The sequence below is a fragment of the Oncorhynchus keta genome, unplaced genomic scaffold, assembly GCF_023373465.1.
Source record: "Oncorhynchus keta strain PuntledgeMale-10-30-2019 unplaced genomic scaffold, Oket_V2 Un_contig_25868_pilon_pilon, whole genome shotgun sequence".
Taxonomy (NCBI): domain Eukaryota; kingdom Metazoa; phylum Chordata; class Actinopteri; order Salmoniformes; family Salmonidae; genus Oncorhynchus; species Oncorhynchus keta.
Genome location: NW_026284661.1, coordinates 85,659 through 107,550, shown reverse-complemented (window position 1 = coordinate 107,550; position 21,892 = coordinate 85,659). Strand labels below are relative to the sequence as shown.

General features: G+C 42.5%; 1 protein-coding gene across 1 annotated transcript in view; it reads right to left on the bottom strand.

Annotated features, from left to right (window-relative positions):
- Window positions 1–1,797: 1,797 nt before the first annotated feature.
- Window positions 1,798–21,892, bottom strand: part of LOC118376450 (RPE-retinal G protein-coupled receptor-like) — a 30,912-nt gene continuing 10,817 nt past the window's right edge. Inside the window, exons 4-7 of the mRNA XM_035763170.2 lie at window positions 9,131–9,284; window positions 7,291–7,408; window positions 3,284–3,397; window positions 1,798–2,800 (exon numbers count right to left, since the gene is read on the bottom strand). Coding sequence (XP_035619063.1) covers window positions 2,657–2,800; window positions 3,284–3,397; window positions 7,291–7,408; window positions 9,131–9,284 — 530 coding nt within the window. The 3' untranslated portion in view covers window positions 1,798–2,656. The remainder of the gene's footprint in view (window positions 2,801–3,283; window positions 3,398–7,290; window positions 7,409–9,130; window positions 9,285–21,892) is intronic.

Below are 21,892 nucleotides of genomic sequence, written 5' to 3'. Positions count from 1 at the left end.
TTTATACTGTATTATTGACTGTATGTTTGTTTTACTCCATGTGTAACTGTGTCGTTGTATCTGTCGAACTGCTTTGCTTTATCTTGGCCAGGTCGCAATTGTAAATGAGAACTTGTTCTCAACTTGCCTACCTGGTTAAATAAAGGTGAAATAAATAAAAAATTAAAAAAATAAAAAATCTCTCAGAGTGTTTGGTGTGTAAAGGACAAATGCGGCCATTGTTTCTCTCTATCCTACTAAGAAGCCACCAGTCCCGGTTGATATATTATCGTATAAATATTTGAAAAACACCTTGAGGATTGATTATAAACAACGTTTGCCATGTTTCTGACGATATTATGGAGCTAATTTGGAATATATTTTGGCGTTTTTGTGACTGCAATTTCCGGGTGATTTCTGAGCCAAACGTGAAGAACAAACAGAGCTATTTCGCCTACAAAAACAATAGTTTTGGAAAAAAGGAACATTTGCTATCTAACTGGGAGTCTTGTGAGTGAAAACATTCGAAGCTCATCAAAGGTAAACGATTTAATTTGATTTGCTTTTCTGATTTCCATGACCAAGTTACCTGCTGCTAGCTGGACAAAATGCTATGCTAGACTATCGATAAACTTACACAAATGCTTTTCTAGCTTTGAAAATCAGAAAATCTGAGATGACAAGGTGATTAACAAAAGGCTAAGCTGTGTCTCAATATAATTCACTTGTGATTTTCATGAATAGGAATATTTTCTAGGAATATTTATGTCCGTTGCGTTATACTAATTAGTGTCAGTCGATGATTACGCTCCCTCATGCGGGATGGGGAGTCACTATTAAACAACAAATATTCCTTTTGTACCATAAAGATATTTTTTATATTCAAATACCTCCGTTAGTTTGATGCGTTATGCCCAGGAATCCACCGGAAAGAGAGGTCACGACAACACAGACAGAAATTCCAAAATATATCCATAATGTCCATAGAAAAATATAAACTTTTTTTCTAATCAATCTTCATGGTGTTTTTCAAATATCTATTCGATAATATATGAACCGGGACAGTTGGCTTTTCACTAGGACCGGGAGTAACAATGGCCGCCTTTCTCTTTTGCGCACAACTCACTCTGAGAGCCCCCACCTATCCACTTATGCAATGTGGTCGTTCACGCTCATTCTTCATAATAAAAGCTTGAATCTGGTTGATATCCCTTTAAATGGGCAATAGGGATGCATAACAACAGAGAGGTTTCAAAAACAGGGGCACTTCCTGATTGGATTTTCCTCAGGTTTTAGCCTGCAATATCAGTTCTGTTTAACTCACAGACAAGATTTTGACCGTTTTGGAAACTTTAGAGTGTTTTCTGTCCTAATCTGTCAATTATATGCATATTCTAGCATCTGGTCCTGAGAAATAGGCCGTTTAATTTGGGAACGTTATTTTTCCGAATATAAAAATAGTGCCCCCTAGCTTCAAGAGGTTAAGTAAAGTGTTACCAAATTATCTATTTTAGTCAATGGAGATTAAATATGTTGTAGGCTATTTTAGCTGGACAGGAAGTAATAATTTATATAATAATATAAAATATTAATATCTCATTTAAAATTATATATTTTTTGCCCAAGTCTGACAACAGGCTTGAAATGTAATAACTGTAACAACTGCTTATCATTTAAAGCTTAACATTTTCACAACATTGAACAATATAGGAGCCGTGGGCATGATGTATCTACTGCAAACAGCCCATCCTAAACTAGAGTGTATATCATGACACAAGGCGAGACCCAGATGCATACACAGGAGGCAGATGGTTGGAGTCCTACAATATTTAATAATCCAATAGGGTAAGGCAAGAGAATGGTCGTGGACAGGCAAAAGGGTCAAAAACATTTCAGAGTTCAAAAAGTACCGAAGGGCTGGCAGAATCAAGGTCAGGGCAGGCAGGATGATCAGGCAGGCGGGAAAGTAGTCCAGTCAGGCAGGGGTCAAAACCCAGAAGACTATCAAAAAGAGAATAGCAAAAGGAGAATGGGAAAAATACACTGTTTGACTTGACAAACATACAAGATGAACTGGCACAGAGAGACAGGAAACAAAGGGATAAATACACTGGGGAAAATAAGCGACACCTGGAGGGGGTGGAGACAATCACAAGGACAGGTGAAACAGATCAGGGCATGACAATGTGAACATAAAATACATCCCAATGTCACAACAAACACCACAATATCACTCCACGTTAACCCCTGACTAAAATGTAACTTGCTTCTACACCTGCATTGCTTGCTGTTTGGGGTTTTAGACTGGGTTTCTGTACAGCACTTTGAGATATGAGTTGATGTACGAAGGGCTATATAAATACATTTGATTTGATTTGACTTGCACACAAATACACACAAATGCAATAAGGTGAAGTCCAGGTCCATTGACATGAATGAATCCACGACAGCGTTCGTACCTGTTAGAAAACCACAAGGACAGTTTGTTTGGGGCGGTAGGTAGCCTAGTGGTTAGAGCGTTGGGCCAGCAACCGAAACGGTGCTAGATCAACTCCTCTGCCTGAACAAGGCAGTTAACCCACTGTTCCTAGGCCATCGTTGTAAATATGAATTTGTTCTTAACTGACTTGCCTAGTTAAATTAAAAAACATGTTTATGTGATTGTCGCATGCTTAGTTTATTTGGTCTTGTTGTCAATTTGAGGCTCTTCAATCTTTTCCCCAGTAAGGAACTGCCAGATGCCTCCTCTGTAGTTCTCATTGCCCAGGGCATATAGGAAAACGTTGAAGGTGGGAGAGGTCTTCGCCAGAATAGGAGCCAGCTACAAACACAAAGCCAAACAGAGCAATGTCAATGTCTCAGTACTAGCAAGTTCAAAAAGGTGGTACACATTTGTGTCAAAGTACTGTACAGCAAGTTTGATAAAATACAGACATATATAGAGGGCTTGATTGACTCAGTTGGTTGGAGTATGATATTTGGCACAACAGAGTTGTGAGCTTGATTCCTGCATGGGCCATTGCACTACACAAGTAGTGTAATGGCCCCTTTGGGGACCAAAGGACCATTAGTTAGATCATCAAGCAGTGCAATTAATGGCTACTATATTACACAGAATCCAAACGTATTGTATTTGCTTTAGGGTGTTTGTGTATTTGGTAAATGGTGTCAAAGACTTTTGTCATAGACAAAGTAATATGACCTTGAGAAATCTATATGCGGTCTACTGTTAGATTTGATGCATGTGTGTGTGTGTGTGTGTGTGGTGTGTGTGTACGCACACATGTTTGTGTATTGTCCTCACCATCCTTATCTTGGGAGAGACCAGGTTGGCATTCTCAACAGCAGCGTAAAAGGCCAGAACTCCATAGGGTCCCCAGCAGAACAAAAATGTCTTCAGGGGAGTGGCAGTGTTGAACTGTAGAGAGAGGGGCAGTGGTATTACTTATTTCCATCACCATTGATGTAATATGTTCCTCTATGTTTGCTTTGGTAATGTATGTGGTTACACTCTCCATTCAAATAATGCCATTTCAATTCATTAGAGAGAGAGAGAGGAGAGAGAGAATAGCGAAAGGGGGAGTAGAAGGAGAAGTAAGGGTTGACAGAAAAGAGGAGAGGGAGGGAGAGAGAGAGAGAAAGGATTGTTACTGTTCGACAATAAATATTGGAAGAAAGAGCGAAAAACGTCTCGGGTCATGGGGCTTACATGCATGTGACTGTCTGGTCACAAGCCTTGGATAACGGCTGGGATAAAAACACAATATCTGGCTTACCATCATTTCATAATCAACTCAACTCAGAGTTTTGCTTGTAAACAAAGACATAATGCACCAAAACAGGTACAGTAAAATGTTGTTCACTGATCATTCAGAGTAATTCCATGTTTCATACTCATACTACACTATACTTAGGGTTAACAGTTCTGTTAGAGTATTTGTTCTTTTTGAGTACAAATGACGCAAAGACTGCAATGCCACTTACCATGTATATAACCTTTGTATCCATACAGGAATGTTAATGACGTGGTTGTTTACAGTGTTGTAGACCTTCCTAGCAGAAACCCAACACTGGGGCATCTGAGAGGAGAGGGGGCTTTGCTTTCTGTGTTTCCAAAGTAATAATGACGGGATTCGTGCATTTGAGTTATTGGACACTATTTGAAAGTGCGGCCTCGTGTGTGTGTGTGTGTGTGTGTGTATGTATGAGAGAGAGCAAAAGAGCGAGAGACAGAGAGAGACAAAGAGAGAACATATATGTTTTCCCCTTTCTGGAATCAGTATTACTGTTATTTTTTTTATTGTTATTGTTGTCGTTATCTAACTTTGCTTTAGCAACCGTGGCATTTATCATTCATGCTAATAAAGCTTATCAGAGAGAGCGAGAGCATGTCTGTGTGTGTGATGCTATTTGAAGGTTACATAACAGTAACAGTGCTGCCTTAGTGAGAAGAGCTGATTGTTCCCTGCAGCATAGACGCCTTTGTGCTCCGGCTACCACAGTGTAAGTCCTAGCTACACCACTGCGAGTAATTGGCTTATGCAACATATAAAGGGAGAGGCAACCTGATTCAGTCCCTCCAGTCTCGTGGGACCCAGGGATGTTATGGTCACTGGGCAGTCATGATTCATGACCGCAGTCAAATTCAACGTGACCGTTTAGTCAAGCTCTGATGTCGCTGATGGTCATTAGTAGCCTACCATACTTGATAACTTCCTGGTACTCAGCAGTCTATTGTCCCTCTAATCACTCTGACATCAATGCAAATGCATTCGAAAATCAAATGAAACACTCACGAGAGCCCATGAGCTCATGTTGCGCAACATTTCTATAGGCTATGACATTGTGGCCTTTATTAAAAAGGAGGAGGATCCCATCAGGTTTCTATAATCTAGGCCTACTATGTTTATTCCTCAACTTTGCTAATATTAAGCAAATTGCTTCACTTTACAACAGGAGTATAGCCTACCTGGCTGGCATGAAAATGAATCATGGGAAAAGCGTCCTTCATTCTCTATTTAAGTACATAGATGACATTAATTTTTTCCCCTGACCCTGTTCAGAGACAGGTACATGATTATGGTCCATTCTAAATCAAAACTAATTTCACACATATAGTATTATTTAGTATATGTAAAGACAAACTTGAATTAAGAAAAGTCTGATGGGTGATAACATTAGCCTTTCACTTGTGAATTATGTATTATCACTGAATGATGCCCATCGTGAACACTGTCAAGTGTCTTCACTGACATTTTCAACCTCTCCCTGACCGAGTCTATAATACCTGCATGTTTCAAGCAGACCACCATATCCCTGTGCCCAAGGAAGCGAAGGTAACCTGCCTAAATGATTTCCACCCCATGCCACTCAAGTCAGTAGCCATGAAGTGCGTTGAAAGGCTGGTCATCAACAGGTCATGGCTCAAATCCTCCAGGACACCCTAGACCCACTCCAATTCGCATAACGCCCCAACAGATCCACAGATGACGCAATCTCAAGCACACTCCACACTGCCCTCTCTCACATGGACAAAAGGTGAGAATGTTGTTCATTGACTACAGCTCAGCATTCAACACCATAGTGCCCACGAAGCTCATCACTAAGCTAAGGACTCTGGGGGAGATCATTTTCACCATAAAATTACCTTTATAATAAAGCATTGCATACCTTAAGGGACAAAACATCAAAACATACAAAACATCACGAATCACAACGTGGCCTTATCTCCAAAACGGAAAAGACGAAACTTGGTGAGCGTAGGTTTGGCATAATGGGCAGTTGGCCCCGAACAAGATGGCGTCTAGGCCTCAACGGTTTTTGAGTTATGGCCATTTTTCTGGGATTAAAGGTCCAAAATGAAAATAGAGCAATAATTTAAAAATAGACATCATATCTGTATTTTTGCAGGGAATAGAGCTGTAAAGGGACATTCACATCCGACCTCCACCTGAAGCTAAGAGCGAAGGAACACTGTGGAAACAAAAAAAAAAGTGTGTGTATGGCCTGGCAGATGCATCACTCTACTGGTACAACAAAGTCAAGGCAACAATGTTGAGTACAGGTGGAAACATGTTAAAAGTGGATCCTGCAGTCTTCTATTGGCTTGATCAAGACTGCAATGTGACTGGAGTACTTGCCTGTCATGTTGATGACTTCTTCTGGGATGGCTCACAGACCTTTGCTACAACTGTGATTCCACACCTCAAAGCTGTTTTCCAGGTCGGCCGTGAGGAGCATGATCATTTTTTTTTACGTTGGCATAGAGTTTATTACATTTGATGGAACAAATACTGATGCAACAGGAGAGCGAAATCAAGAATCTTCAACCTATCCACATGGATTCTTCAAGAGCCGTACAAAGCAATTCCCCTCTCCGTGGAATTGAAGCTGATCAATTGAGGTCAAATATAGGTTCAATTCTATGGGTTGCTAGACAGAGCAGACCTGATGTAATGTTCGATGACTGCAACTCATGAGGCAAACAAAGTTGTTCGCAAACTGAAATCACAACAAGTGACTAAAGTTTCAGCATGTTGGAAAAGATTACTCTGAAACGAATTGTCTTCAGTGATGCTTCCTTAGGGAACGTTTCAAGTGGAGGCACACAAGGTGGACATCTAATCGTATTAATGGGTGAAGGAGGAAGATTCTCACCTATCTGTTGGCAGTCAAAAAGGATCAGAAGGGTTGTCCGAAGCACACTTGTGGAGAAACACTTTCTCTTGTGGATGGAAATGGTGAGACAAAACAACACATTCTACCTGTAGTTTGTGTCACTGACAACTACTCATTAGTTGATACTGTGAAGTCAACCAAGTCTGTCACAGAAAATACTTAATCTTTAGATTAGCAGCATCAAAGAACTTATTCAAGCACAGAGAATCCATAAGATTTAGTGGTCGACCACAAAGGAACAGTTTGCTGACTGTCAGACTAACAAGGGAGCATCCGGTCTTGTGCTCCTACAGGCTCTCAGTAATGAAAAGTGGCAGAATGAGGAATACAAATAAAAACTTTGTCACACAACCCTTTTGTAATGGGGAACTTGAATAATACTTGGACATTTAATTATGTTGTTGATGTTTTATTTGCCTTTAAAGAAAAGTGGGAGGATGTTAAGTTTTAAGTATCCCTATTTTTCTGTTATTACAGGCTATCACTCTGTTATTAGTGGGCCTGAGCAGCAGTCTCATTGTTGATGAACCTGGCCTGAGTGCAATGGCAACCATGTCGTGTGCTAATACGATTTAGTAAACGTTGTTAAACTGGAACCTTGTCGTTGTGTTATTTCGAGTTAACACTTCTTACCCTGGGGTTTCCGGTCTTCTTGAATTTCTGGCCGATGGACTTGTAGGAGGTAATGACAACAAAGGTCTGGATGGCCATGTTGAAAATGGCCATGGGGATGAGGTAGGACACATAGTTCCTGTTTTGGAGAAGAAAGAACAGAGGATGTTATGAAAGAAGTGCATTTGGGGAGCCAATATGGATGTTTTACACTACAGAAAGAGACAATACTTGACAGAGTTGCAAAGAAAAAGCCATATCTCAGACTGGCTAATAAAAAATATAAAAAATTAAGATGGGCAAAAGAACACAGACACTGGACAGAGGAACTCTGCCTAGAAGGCCAGCATCCCGTGGTTGCCTCTTCACTGTTGACGTTGAGACTGGTGTTTTGTGGGTACTATTTAATGAAGCTGCCAGTTGGGGACTTGTGAGGTGTCTGTTTCTCAAACAAAACACTCTAATGTATTTGTCCTCTTTCTCAGTTCTGCACCGGGGCCTCCCACTCCTCTTTCTATTCTGGTTAAAGACAGTTTGCACTGTTCTGTGAAGGGAGTAGTACACAGCGTTGTACGAGATCTTCAGTTTCTTGGCAAGTTCTCGCATGTAATAGCCTTCATTTCCCAGAACAAGAATAGTCTGACGAGTTTCAGAAGAAAGGTATTTGATTCTGGCCATTTTGAGCCTGTAATCAAACCCACAAATGCTGATGCTCCAGATACTCAACTAGTCAAAAGAAGGACAGTTTTATTGCTTCTTTAAGCAGAACAACAGTTTTCATCTGTGCTAACATAATTGCTAAAGGGCTTTTGAATGATCAATTAGCCTTTTAAAATTATAAACTTGGATTAGCTAACACAACGTTCCATTGGAACACAGAAGTGACGGTTGCTGATAATGGGCCTCTGTATGCCTATTTATTTATAAAAAAATTTATTTCACCTTTATTTAACCAGGTAGGCTAGTTGAGAACAAGTTCTCACTTGCAACTGCGACCTGGCCAAGATAAAGCAAAGCAGTTCGACACATACAACAACACAGCGTTACACATGGAATAAACAAACATACAATCAATAATACAGTAGAAACGTCTATATACAGCATCTACAAATGAGGTAGGATAAGAGAGGTAAGGCAATGAATAGGCCATGGTGGCAAAGTAATTACAATATAGCAATTAAACACTGGAATGCTAGGATGTGCAGAAGATGAATGTGCAAGTTGAGATATTGGGGTGCAAAGGAGCTAAATAAATAAATAAATACAGTATGGGATGAGGTAGATTGGATGGGCTATTTACAGATGATCTATGCAGTGATCTGTGAGATGACCTGACAGCTGGTGCTTAAAGCTAGTGAGGGAGGTAAGAGTCTCCAGCTTCAAAGATTTTTGCAGTTCGTTCCAGTCATTGGCAGCAGAGAACTGGAAGGAAGAATTGGCTTTTGGGGTGACCAGTGAGATATACCTGCTGGAGCGTGTGCCTATGTAGATATTCCATAACAAAATCAGCCGTTTCCAGCTACAATAGTCATTTACAACATTAACGATGTCTACACTGTGTTTCTGATCAATTTGATGTTATTTTAATGGATAGAAAATGCGTTTTTCTTTCAAAAACAAGGACATTTCTAAGTGACCCCAAATTTTTGAACAGTAATGTATTTCTGATTTGTATGTGAGAATGACCTGTCTCCCTTGTTGTAGGCCATGTATTTGTGTATTTGTGTGTGTGTGTGTATACGCGCATATGTCTGTCTGCCCATCAATCTGTCGTTTTGCCATTTGTGAAGATGTGTGTGTGTTATCTGTCTCCCTTGCTGTAGTTCATGTGCGTGTGCAGGTATGTGGGTATGTTCGTTACCTGTCTCCTTTGCTGTAGTCCAGAGTACAGCAGGTTCTGAGGGGTTCGTAGTCATACTCTCCCCAGCCGATGAGGGGCATGGCGGACCAGAAGGCGGTGAACAGCCAGATGAAGATAGTCAGAGTGATGGCACTGCTCCACTGTAGCTTTGTCCCTGATGAGAAGCACAACCATAGAAATACAATGATTCGAATAGATTCTATTTCAATAATGTATATTTTCCATTGGAATGGAGAGAGAGAGTAAAGGTGTGTACTGTGCTCTGAGAAATAAACTCTTATTATTGTATTTCTATGAGCACAACACACACCGTTACTCTCCATCATTCCAATCAATGTAAATATGAAATATCCCCTCACCCCCATTGCTTTCCAGGACCAGACAGATATACAACACATTCATAAAATAAACAAATGTCATGTCACATTTTACATGTATGTAATCTGTAATACCAACATGCTTCAAGCAGACCATCATAGTCCCTGTCCCCAAGAACACAAAGGCAACCTGCCTAAATGACTACAGACCTGTGGTACTCACGTCCGTAGCCATGAAGTGCTTTGAAAGGCTGGTAAATGGCTCATATCAACACCATTATCCCAGAAACCCTAGACCCACTCCAATTTGCCTCCCGCCAAACAGATCCACAGATGATGCAATCTCTATTGCACTCTACACTGCCCTTTCCCACCTGGACAAATGGAACACCTACAGTGAGGGAAAAAAGTATTTGATCCCCGGCTGATTTTGTACGTTTGCCCACTGACAAAGAAATTATCAGTCTATAATTTTAATGGTAGGTTTATTTGAACAGTGAGAGACAGAATAACAACAAAACAATCCATAAAAGCGCATGTCAAAAATGATAAAAATTGATTTTCATTTTATTGAGGGAAATAAGTATTTGAACCCTCTGCAAAACATGACTTAGTACTTGGTGGCAAAGCCCTTGTTGGCAATCACAGAGGTCAGACGTTTCTTGTAGTTGGCCACCAGGTTTGCACACATCTCATGAGGGATTTTGTCCCACTCCTCTTTGCAGATCTTCTCCAAGTCATTAAGATTTTGAGGCTAACGTTTGGGATGTCGAACCTTCAGCTCCCTCCACAGATTTTCTATGGAATTAAGGTCTGGAGACTGGCTAGGCCACTCCAGGACCTTAACCTCTTGTAGCTCACCCCCTACTTTGTGCAATTTCCACCTGAAGACATACCCAAATCTAACAGCCTGTAGCTCAGGCACAGAACCAAGGATATGCATATTCTTGGTACCATTTGAAAGAAAACACTCTGAAGTTTGTGTAAATGTGAATTGAATGTATGAGAATAACACACAATAGATCTGGTTTAGATAAAACAATGAAAAAAAACATTCATTTGCTTTTTCTTTTTGTATCAACATCTTTAAAATGAACAAGATAAAACAAACATTCAGATAGGATGATGGGGACAATTTCAGTGAAAAATATAAGACGGCAACAGTACTTGTGCAAAGTTTCAGAATGATAACTTCCAAAAAGAGTGTGCTACATGACATTTATCATGAAGTCACCCAGGTGTCGCACACAAGTAGCCCAAATGTACCCAAGTGGCCAAATTGGTGAAGGTATACATTTTGAAACAAATAACTATATACAAAATGCCAAAATGGTATTCTAACACACCCCCCCCAAAAAAAATATTTTGAGAAAAATGAATAAAATAAATAAATAAATGGAAAAAAATATTATTATTGATTAAAAAACATGAATATTAAAAAATATATATATATATATATATATATATATATATATATATATATATATATATACATTTACAAAATAACATGGGTAACTATTTACACACTTTCAATATTTGGATGACCCTCAGTCCTCTATCAAATCAAATATATTTATATAGCCTCAGCCTAAAACCCCAAACAGCAAGCAAGGCAGGTGTAGAAGCAAGGTGGCTAGGAAAAACTCCCTAGAGAGGCAAAAACCTAGGAAGAAACCTAGAGAGGAACCAGGCTATGGCCAGTCCTCTTCTGGCTGTGCCGGGTGGAGATCACAGTGGTTGTAGAGGGTGCAACAGGACAGCACCTCAAGAGTAAAAATTAACAGTTTAGCGTTCCATCGCCGCAGGCAGAACAGTTGAAACTGGAACAGCGGCAGGGCCAGGTGGACTGGGGACAGCAAGGAGTCATCATGCCAGGTAGTCCTGACGCATGGTCCTAGGGCTCAGGTCCTCCGAGAGAGAGAATTAGAGAGAGCATACTTAAATTCACACAGGACACTGGATAAGACTCCCATTCGGAGTCAGTGTCACTGTGAAAGAAAATGTTCAGTTAGAATAGTTTCACATATGAGCCCTGTATCAACAGGTATAATAAACATATATATATAGAGAGTTATTAGTACCTGCTAGATCTACAGTCTCTTTTATATTATGACATTTCAGCTAGATCTACTGTCTCTATTATATTATGACAGACCAGCTAGATCTACTGTCTTATTATATTACTGTCTTTATTATATTACAACAGACCAGCTGTATCTACTGTCTCCATTTCACTTTGGCCATTAATGTGGTCCTGCCCTCTCCTCAACAGCCTCAAATAGGCTATTTCATGTGGGTTGGGGACACACGCATCTCACATTTCATGACATTAAATGTTTATATATTGCTTCTAAAATAAATTTAAAACGCCAAATAATATTTTATATTATTAATTTCAAACAAGGACATTAGCATGATAAGAACTTACCAGTCCATAAAGATGTCCTCTCCCATTAAAAAAAATAGTCCTCCACAATCGCTAAATGAAGCGTCCTACAACAATCTCTGTCTAACCTTCCCAATCAATTCATTCTAAAGTTGTTTGTACATCTGTATATCTAGACTTAGATTTAGCTTTCCCTGACTTAGTCGCCATAATGATTGATATATAAACAGCTGAATCTGCACATTCACCAAACAATGCAGTGCGTAATATGCGTAGCTTCTTCCGGTATGAAAATTCAATAGCGCATGACTCTCTTTACGCTGCAGCTTACATTTACATTTACATTTAAGTCATTTAGCAGACGCTCTTATCCAGAGCGACTTACAAATTGGTGCATTCACCTTATGACACCTTATGACATCCAGTGGAACAGTCACTTTACAATAGTGCATCTAAATCTTAAAGGGGGGGGGGGTGAGAAGGATTACTACCTATCCTAGGTATTCCTTAAAGAGGTGGGGTTGCAGGTGTCTCCGGAAGGTGGTGATTGACTCCGCTGTGCTGGCGTCGTGAGGGAGTTTGTTCCACCATTGGGGGGCCAGAGCAGCGAACAGTTTTGACTGGGCTGAGCGGGAACTGTACTTCCTCAGTGGTAGGGAGGCGAGCAGGCCAGAGGTGGATGAACGCAGTGCCCTTGTTTGGGTGTAGGGCCTGATCAGAGCCTGGAGGTACTGAGGTGCCGTTCCCCTCACAGCTCCGTAGGCAAGCACCATGGTCTTGTAGCGGATGCGAGCTTCAACTGGAAGCCAGTGGAGAGAGCGGAGGAGCGGGGTGACGTGAGAGAACTTGGGAAGGTTGAACACCAGACGGGCTGCGGCGTTCTGGATGAGTTGTAGGGGTTTAATGGCACAGGCAGGGAGCCCAGCCAACAGCGAGTTGCAGTAATCCAGACGGGAGATGACAAGTGCCTGGATTAGGACCTGCGCCGTTTCCTGTGTGAGGCAGGGTCGTACTCTGCGGATGTTGTAGAGCATGAACCTACAGGAACGGGAAACCGCCTTGATGTTAGTTGAGAACGACAGGGTGTTGTCCAGGATCACGCCAAGGTTCTTAGCGCTCTGGGAGGAGGACACAATGGAGTTGTCAACCGTGATGGCGAGATCATGGAACGGGCAGTCCTTCCCCGGGAGGAAGAGCAGCTCCGTCTTGCCGAGGTTCAGCTTGAGGTGGTGATCCGTCATCCACACTGATATGTCTGCCAGACATGCAGAGATGCGATTCGCCACCTGGTCATCAGAAGGGGGAAAGGAGAAGATTAATTGTGTGTCGTCTGCATAGCAATGATAGGAGAGACCATGTGAGGTTATGACAGAGCCAAGTGACTTGGTGTATAGCGAGAATAGGAGAGGGCCTAGAACAGAGCCCTGGGGACACCAGTGGTGAGAGCGCGTGGTGAGGAGACAGATTCTCGCCACGCCACCTGGTAGGAGCGACCTGTCAGGTAGGACGCAATCCAAGCGTGGGCCGCGCCGGAGATGCCCAACTCGGAGAGGGTGGAGAGGAGGATCTGATGGTTCACAGTATCGAAGGCAGCCGATAGGTCTAGAAGGATGAGAGCAGAGGAGAGAGAGTTAGCTTTAGCGGTGCGGAGCGCCTCCGTGATACAGAGAAGAGCAGTCTCAGTTGAATGACTAGTCTTGAAACCTGACTGATTTGGATCAAGAAGGTCATTCTGAGAGAGATAGCGGGAGAGCTGGCCAAGGACGGCACGTTCAAGAGTTTTGGAGAGAAAACAAAGAAGGGATACTGGTCTGTAGTTGTTGACATCGGAGGGATCGAGTGTAGGTTTTTTCAGAAGGGGTGCAACTCTCGCTCTCTTGAAGACGGAAGGGACGTAGCCAGCGGTCAGGGATGAGTTGATGAGCAAGGTGAGGTAAGGGAGAAGGTCTCCGGAAATGGTCTGGAGAAGAGAGGAGGGGATAGGGTCAAGCGGGCAGGTTGTTGGGCAGCCGGCCGTCACAAGACGCGAGATTTCATCTGGAGAGAGAGGGGAGAAAGAGGTCAGAGCACAGGGTAGGGCAGTGTGAGCAGAACCAGCGGTGTCGTTTGACTTAGCAAACGAGGATCGGATGTCGTCGACCTTCTTTTCAAAATGGTTGACGAAGTAATCTGCAGAGAGGGAGGAGGGGGAGGGGGAGGAGGATTCAGGAGGGAGGAGAAGGTGGCAAAGAGCTTCCTAGGGTTAGAGGCAGAAGCTTGGAATTTAGAGTGGTAGAAAGTGGCTTTAGCAGCAGAGACAGAAGAGGAAAATGTAGAGAGGAGGGAGCGAAAGGATGCCAGGTCCGCAGGGAGGCGAGTTTTCCTCCATTTCCGCTCGGCTGCCCGGAGCCCTGTTCTGTGAGCTCGCAATGAGTCGTCGAGCCACGGAGCGGGAGGGGAGGACCGAGCCGGCCTGGAGGATAGGGGGCATAGAGAGTCAAAGGATGCAGAAAGGGAGGAGAGGAGGGTTGAGGAGGCAGAATCAGGAGATAGGTTGGAGAAGGTTTGAGCAGAGGGAAGAGATGATAGGATGGAAGAGGAGAGAGTAGCGGGGGAGAGAGAGCGAAGGTTGGGACGGCGCGATACCATCCGAGTAGGGGCAGTGTGGGAAGTGTTGGATGAGAGCGAGAGGGAAAAGGATACACGGTAGTGGTCGGAGACTTGGAGGGGAGTTGCAATGAGGTTAGTGGAAGAACAGCATCTAGTAAAGATGAGGTCGAGCGTATTGCCTGCCTTGTGAGTAGGGGGGGAAGGTGAGAGGGTGAGGTCAAAAGAGGAGAGGAGTGGAAAGAAGGAGCTTACTACATGGGTTGGTCTTGCAACACATAAAAATGGCGTATTGCCGTTTAGCTCAGCTCATTGGCTATCTACCCAGCTAGATTTCAAGACGATCAGTGGTCATTGGGTTAAAAGACAGTCAATCAACGAAACAGCGGGCAAATCATTGGTGCACAATGATGTCATTACTTGTTGTCTTCAAATCGGTTTCTTTCAGTCAATACGTCCCGCGAAATGGCCCATCGGGTTTGATTGTGTTGATTGATTGTGGGTTTGATTGTGGGTTTGATTGTGGGTTTGATTGTGTTACAACAGCCTGGTTTGATTGTGTTACAAACAAACCAGTTGATTGCAGTGAAACCAAACATGACTGGAAAAGTCACGTTTTCTGTGAGTGATTTACCTGTAATGTGTCGTCAAAAATGGAATGAGACGGAACTCACTACACAAGCGGTTCACAAAATGTTTCGTGTTAGGCTATAAGAATTAAGGATTTTATCAAACAAAAGATCATTCATTGTGTAACAATGAGCATTGGAATTGCAAACAGACGAAGATCGTCAAAGGTAAACAATTTATTTTGTAGTTTATGATTGTTACACCTGCTGGTTAAAAAAAAAATGGGGCTCTATGCTCAGATAATCGCATTGCATTCTTTCGCAGTAAATCCTTTTTTAAATCTGACAACGCAGTTGGATTTGCAAGATTCTAGGCTTTCGATACATGTGAGACACTTGTATTTTCATGAACCTCTTGCTCCTACCTGACACGCAGGCGTCCCATCTAGACATCTGGAAATGCAAATGCGCTACGCTAAATGCTAATAGTACTAGTTAAAACTCAAACGTTCATTAAAATACACATGCAGGGTATTGAATTAAAGCTACACTCGTTGTGAATCCAGGCAACTAGTCAGATTTTTAAAATGCTTTTCGGCAAAAGCATGAGAAGCTATTATCTGATAGCATGTAACACCCCAAAAGACAAGCAGGGGACGTAAACAAAATAATTAGCATAGTCGTTGCTACACAAACCGCACAAATAAAATATAAAACATTCATTACCTTTGACCATCTTCTTTGTTGGCACTCCTAGATGTCCCATAATCACTATTGGGTCTTTTTTTCGATTAAATCGGTCCATATATAGCCTAGATATAGATCTATGAAGACTGTGTGATAAACGAAAAAAAATAGCGTCTTATAATGTAACGTCATTTTTTTTTATTAAAAAAGTTGACGATAAACTTTCACAAAACACTTCGAAATACTTTTGTAATGCAACTTTAGGTATTAGTAAACGTTAATAAGCGATCAAATTGATCACGAGGCGAAGTATATTCTTTAGCTGTCCATCTGGAAATAGTGTCCGGGTAAATCTCAACCAAAATATCCGGTCGGAGACAGGAAGAACTGCGCTGCCTTGCGTCTGTTTGACCAAGAAACAAATAGTAGGCAAATGACAAGACTCTAGACAACGTGTGGAAGCTGTAGGTATTGCAACCTCAGCCCCATTAAATGTGGTTCACCTTTATCAATGGGTTCAAGTCGCGCATGGATATATTTTTCCATTTTCAGTGATCAGATTTTCCTGCACTTTTCGATGAAACGCACGTTCTGTTATAGTCACAGCCGTGATTTAACCAGTTTTATAAACGTCTGAGTGTTTTCTATCCACACATACTAATCATATGCATATACTATATTCCTGGCATGAGCAGCAGGGCGCTGAAATGTTGCGCGATTTTTAACAGAATGTTCGAAAAAGTAGGGGGTAGGAGTAACAGGTTAATGTTTAATATGGTTACTGGCTGCCTCTGGGTTAATTTTGTTGGCTCTGTGTTTCTGTCAGGACCCGGTTACAAACTCGGGTCTCCGGTGTGAGAAAAATTCATTTAGTAAACTGAGCCACTAATAGTCGGCAGAACCCAGGAGATGAGGCAGACACAGCAGTACTAGAGACAGTGATTTAATAAAGAAAAAAGGAAAAGATCTTCAGGCAAAAATATAAATCCACAACGTAAAAAGTAATTCCAAGAGAAAAAATGTATATCCTCCAAGACACAAGGAAAATTCACAAAGTGGTAAGAACAGCAGGGAAAAAACAAACCTCAAAAGAATAATAAATAAAAAACAGGAACAAAACCAGAGTACCTCAAGAAAATCCAACAAAAGTTCACAGCTTGGCTGGGGCTGGGTGCTAACATACAAACACAGAGCAAAGAACTGAGGAACACTAAGGGTTTAAATACATCCAAGGGAAATGAGGCACAGGTGCAACTAATAACTAGAACAAGGGAAAAACAAAAGGGTCAAAAAAGCACAATGAGGCATCTAGTGACCAAAACCTGAACAATCCTGGCCAAATCCTGACAGGCACAGGAGTCGTTTAGCAGCGTCCTTTCCGCAAACCGGGTGGTTGAAAACTTTCCTCATCTCCTCTGTGAATCTTCTATAGGAGAAGCAAATGGGTGACTGTCTCTCCCACACTGTCATGTATTGTCATGTTATGTCTTGTTCCTGTTGTTTCTCTTCTCTTCGTTTCCCCCTGCTGGTCGTTTTAGGTTACCTTCTCTCCCTCTATCTCTCTCTTTCTCTATGGTCCCTTTCCTTCTCCCAGCTGTCCCTCATTCTCCTCTAACGACCTCGTTTACTCTCTCACACCTGTTCCCTCTTTTCCCTCTGATTAGGTCTCTATTTCTCTCTCTGTTTCTGCTTCTGTCTTTGTCGGATTCTCGTTTGCTTCGCCCTTGTTCTGTCCTGTCGTAATCTGCCTCTGCATTAGATGCTGCGTTTGATCAGGTGCCTCTGTCCTCTACGGCCCGCGCCTACCCGGAGGGACCTGCAGTCAGTTGCCGCTAGCCCTGATATTCTCCTCTACTGCTAGAAGGGGACTAGTCAACCGATACATCTGAAGAGGATTTATGTTTTCCCTGTGTTTGAACATTAAAAGACTCTGTTTCTGTTAAACCGCTTTTGGGTCCTCACTCACCTGCATAACACACACAGCAGTGGCCCAGGAAAGCGCTGCTCCACAGAGGCAACCAATCAAAGAAAATCATGGCCTGTTCGTTAGCAGAAGCGTAGGGCTGTTGCCCAAATACTAGTGAACATTGTACCAAAAAGGCTCTGCAGGTTCTGAGATTACCGTCGTAGCGTTCTGGAGTTGAACAAAAAACTCCCGGGCGGAGAGGAGGGACTTGGGACAGGTTGTGAGCGTTGGGCGAAGGTTTGACAGGTTCTATGAAAACTCATTGATAGTCTCCAGAAGGGTTTATAAGAGCTTGGTCATGTTGACTGAGCAGGGCGCCTTGACCAATGAGCATTTGGTGGAGAGTATCCAAGTATGCTGGGTTCATATCTTGGCCACATCGTACTGTTAAGCGGAGCAGCACAGGGGAACCCAAGCGCAGACTCAGACGAAGGAAACAGAAATGAATGAACAAAGGTATTTATTGTAACATAGGGAGATATGGATTGCAGATCCGGGGAAGCTTGGATGAGTTGTAGGAAACCAGATGTGGAGGCTGAAGTTGGAGTGTGCTGGGTTGGGACAGGTCCGGTGGTGAGTCCAGAACAGGGTAGCAGGGTGGTGAGATGTGGAACAGGAGACAGGAGCCAAAGTCAGAGCAGCAAAACTGCAGTGAGAGGATAAACAACGTCAAGCAGGGAAACAGGTACAGCAAGGTAACTGGATCTTGAATAATAATAATGGCTAGAAGCATAAACTGACTGAGCAGAGAATACGATCTGGCAGAGTGGAAGTGGCCGAACTGAATATTTGTAGAGGTCTTGATAACGGAACGAGTTGCAGCTGATAGGGATCTGCTCTGACTCAAGCCCACAATCACACACAAACAGAAAGGGAGGGAGAGAGAGAGAGAGTGTACTGGGGAAATGGCTGCAAGTCAAGCAGACACCGGATGACCAGTAGGGGTTTTGGCAGGAGTAGATGTGACACTTTCCTTCTTAATGCATTTGAGTCAATCAGTTGTGTAAAAGCCAAGTCTATATTATGGCAAGCTCAAATAGGCAAAGAGAAATGACAGTCCATCATTACTTTAAAAAACCTCTTAAAATAACAAACAACCGTTTTGGAAAGCTGGTTAGGAGATCTACTGTGTGCAAGACACAAGTAATGTTTCCACAATTGTTTACAGGCATATTATTTCACTTATAATTCACTCTATCACAATTCCAGTGGGTCAGACGTTTACATACACTAAGTTGACAGTGCCTTTAAACAACTTGGAAAATTCCACATAATTATGTAATTGCTTTGGAATATTCTGATAGGCTAATCATTTGAGTCAATTGGAGGTGTACTTCAAACGCATTGCTTCTTTGCTTGACATCATGAGAAAATTAAAAGAAATCAGCCAAGATTTCAGTTGTAGACCTCCACAAGTCTGGTTCATCCTTGCGAGCAATTTCCAAACGCCTGAAGGTACCACGTTCATCTGTAAAAATAATAGTACGCAAGTCATACCGCTCAGGAAGGAGACGCGTTCTGTCTCCATTGAGATTAACATATTTTTGGTGCAAAAAGTGCAAATCAATCCCAGAACAACAGCAAAGGACCTTTAGAAGATGCTGGAGGAAACAGGTACAAAAGTATCTATAACCACAGTAAAACAAGTCCTATATCAACATAACCTGAAAGGCCGCTCAGCAAGGACGAAGCCATTGCTCCAAAACCGCCATAAAAAAAAGACAGAATACGGATTGCAAATGCACATGGGGACAAAGATTGTACTTTTTAGAGAAATGTCCTCTGGTCTGATGAAACAAAAATAGAACTGTTTGGCCATAATGACCATCGTTATGTTTGGAGGAAAAAGGGGGAGGCTTGCAAGCCAAAGAACACCATCCCAACCGTGAAACACGTGGGTGGCAGCATCATGTTCTGGGGGTGCTTTGCTGCAGTAGGGACTGGTGCACTTCACAAAATAGATGGCATTATGAAGGAATATTATGTGGATATATTGAAGCAACATCTCAAGACATCAGTCAAGAAGTTAAAGCTTGGTCGCAAATGGGTCTTCCAAATGGAAAATGACCCCAAGCATACTTCCAAAGTTGTGGCAAAATGGCTTAAGGACAACAAAGTCAAGGTATTGGAGTGGCCATCACAAAGCCCTGACCTCAATCCTATAGAAAATATGTGGGCAGAACTGAAAAAGTGTGTGCAAGCAAGGAGGCCTACAAACCTGACTCAGTTACACCAGCTCTGTCAGGAGGAATGGGCCAAAATTCAACCAATTTATTGTGGGACGTTTGTGGAAGGCTACAAAAAACATTTGACCCAAGTTAAACAATTTAAAGGCAATGCTACCAAATGCTAATTGAGTGTATGTAAACTTCTGACCTACTGGGAATGTGATAAAAGAAATAAAAGCTGAAATAAATTATTCTCTCTACTATTATTCTGACATTTCACATTCTTAAAATAAAGTGCTGATCTTAACTGACCTAAGACAGGGAATTTTTACTAGGATTAAATGTCAGGAAAAACTCAGTTTAAATGTATTAGGCTAATGTACATTTTTGACTAGAAGTTCAGGAGTCTTATGGCTTGGGGGTAGAAGCGGTTTAGAAATCCTCTTGGAAGTGCGATTGCAGAGAGAACAGTTTATGACAAGGGTGGCTGGAGTCTTTGACAATTTTTAGAGGTCCTGAATGGCAGGAGGCTTGGCCCCAGTGATGTACTGGGCGGTTCGCGCTACCCTCTGTAGTGCCTTGGACATCGAGCAGTTGCCATAATAACAGTCAGTGATGTAAAACACTCAGGATGCTCTCGATGGTGCAGCTGTAGAACCTTTTGAGGATCTGAGGACCCATGCCAAATATTTTCAGTCTCCTGAGGGTGAATAGGTTTTGCCCTCTTCATGGCTGTCTTGGTGTTCTTGGACCATGTTAGTTTGTTGGTGATGTGGACACCAAGGAACTTAAAGCTTTCAATCTGCTCCACTGCAGCCCCGTCGATGAGAATGGGGGTGTGCTCGGGCCTCTTTTTCCTGTAATCCACAATCATCTACTTTGTCTTGATCACGTTGAGGGAGAGGTTGTTGTTCTGGCACCACACGACCAGGTCTCTGACCTCCTCCCTATAGGCTGTCTCGACGTTGTCCACTGTTGTATCATCTGCAAACTTAATGATGGTGTTGGAGTCGTAACTGGTCATGCAGTCATGAGTGAACAGGGAGTACAGGAGGACTGAGCACGCACCCCTGAGGGGCCTTAGTCCATTGTGAGTAATCTCAGTCCTGTTATTTTCGGTCATAAGAGACGGTAACGGCAAGATTATATTATATACAAAATAAGATACAAAATAAGATACAACCTAGGCAAATAAGCGAACAAAAAACACAATCAGCTGGGGGCATGTAAAACATCTGCCATCTTATATGGGGCGGCAGGGTAGCCTTGTGGTTAGAGCATTGGACTAGTAGGCGGAATGTTGGAAGTTCAAACCCCCGAGCTGAGAAGGTACAAATCTGTCGTTCTGCCCCTGAACACTGTTCCTAGGCTGTCATTGAAAATAATATTTTTTTCTTAACTGACTTGCCTAGTTAAATAAAGGTGAAATAAATATAAAAAATATCCTGCCTGGTTTGCCCTGTCCGGGGGTATCGTTGGACGGGGCCACAGTGTCCCCGGACCCACCCATGTCTCTGTCTCCAGTATCTATGCTGCAATAGTCTATGTGCCAGGAGCTAGGGTCAGACTGTAATATCTGGTGTAATTCTCCTGTCTTATCTGGTGTCCTGTGTAAATGTAAGTATGCTCCCTCAATTCTCTCTCTCCCGTCTGGGAGAACTTGAGCACCAGGATCATGTCTCAGGACTACCTGGCCTGATGACTCCTGGCGTTCCCCAATCCACCTGGTTGTGCTGCTGCTCCAGTTTCAACTGTTCTGACCTGTTCACCGGACGTGCTAACTTGTCCCGAACCTGATATCTCGACCTCTGAATGCTTGGCTATGAAAATCCAAATTCGTTTGAACATCTTGAAGAACAATCTGGCCTTAAATGGCCATGTACTCATCTTCTCCACTTGGTACAGCCAGAAGAGGACTGGCCACCCATCAGAGCCTGGTTCCTCTCGAGGCTTCTTACTAGGGAGTTTTTCCTAGTCACCATGCTTCTACATCTGCATTACTTGCTATTTGGGGTTTTAGGCTGGGTTTCTGTATATAGCACTTTGTGACATCTGCTGATGTAAAAAGGGCTTTATAAATCAA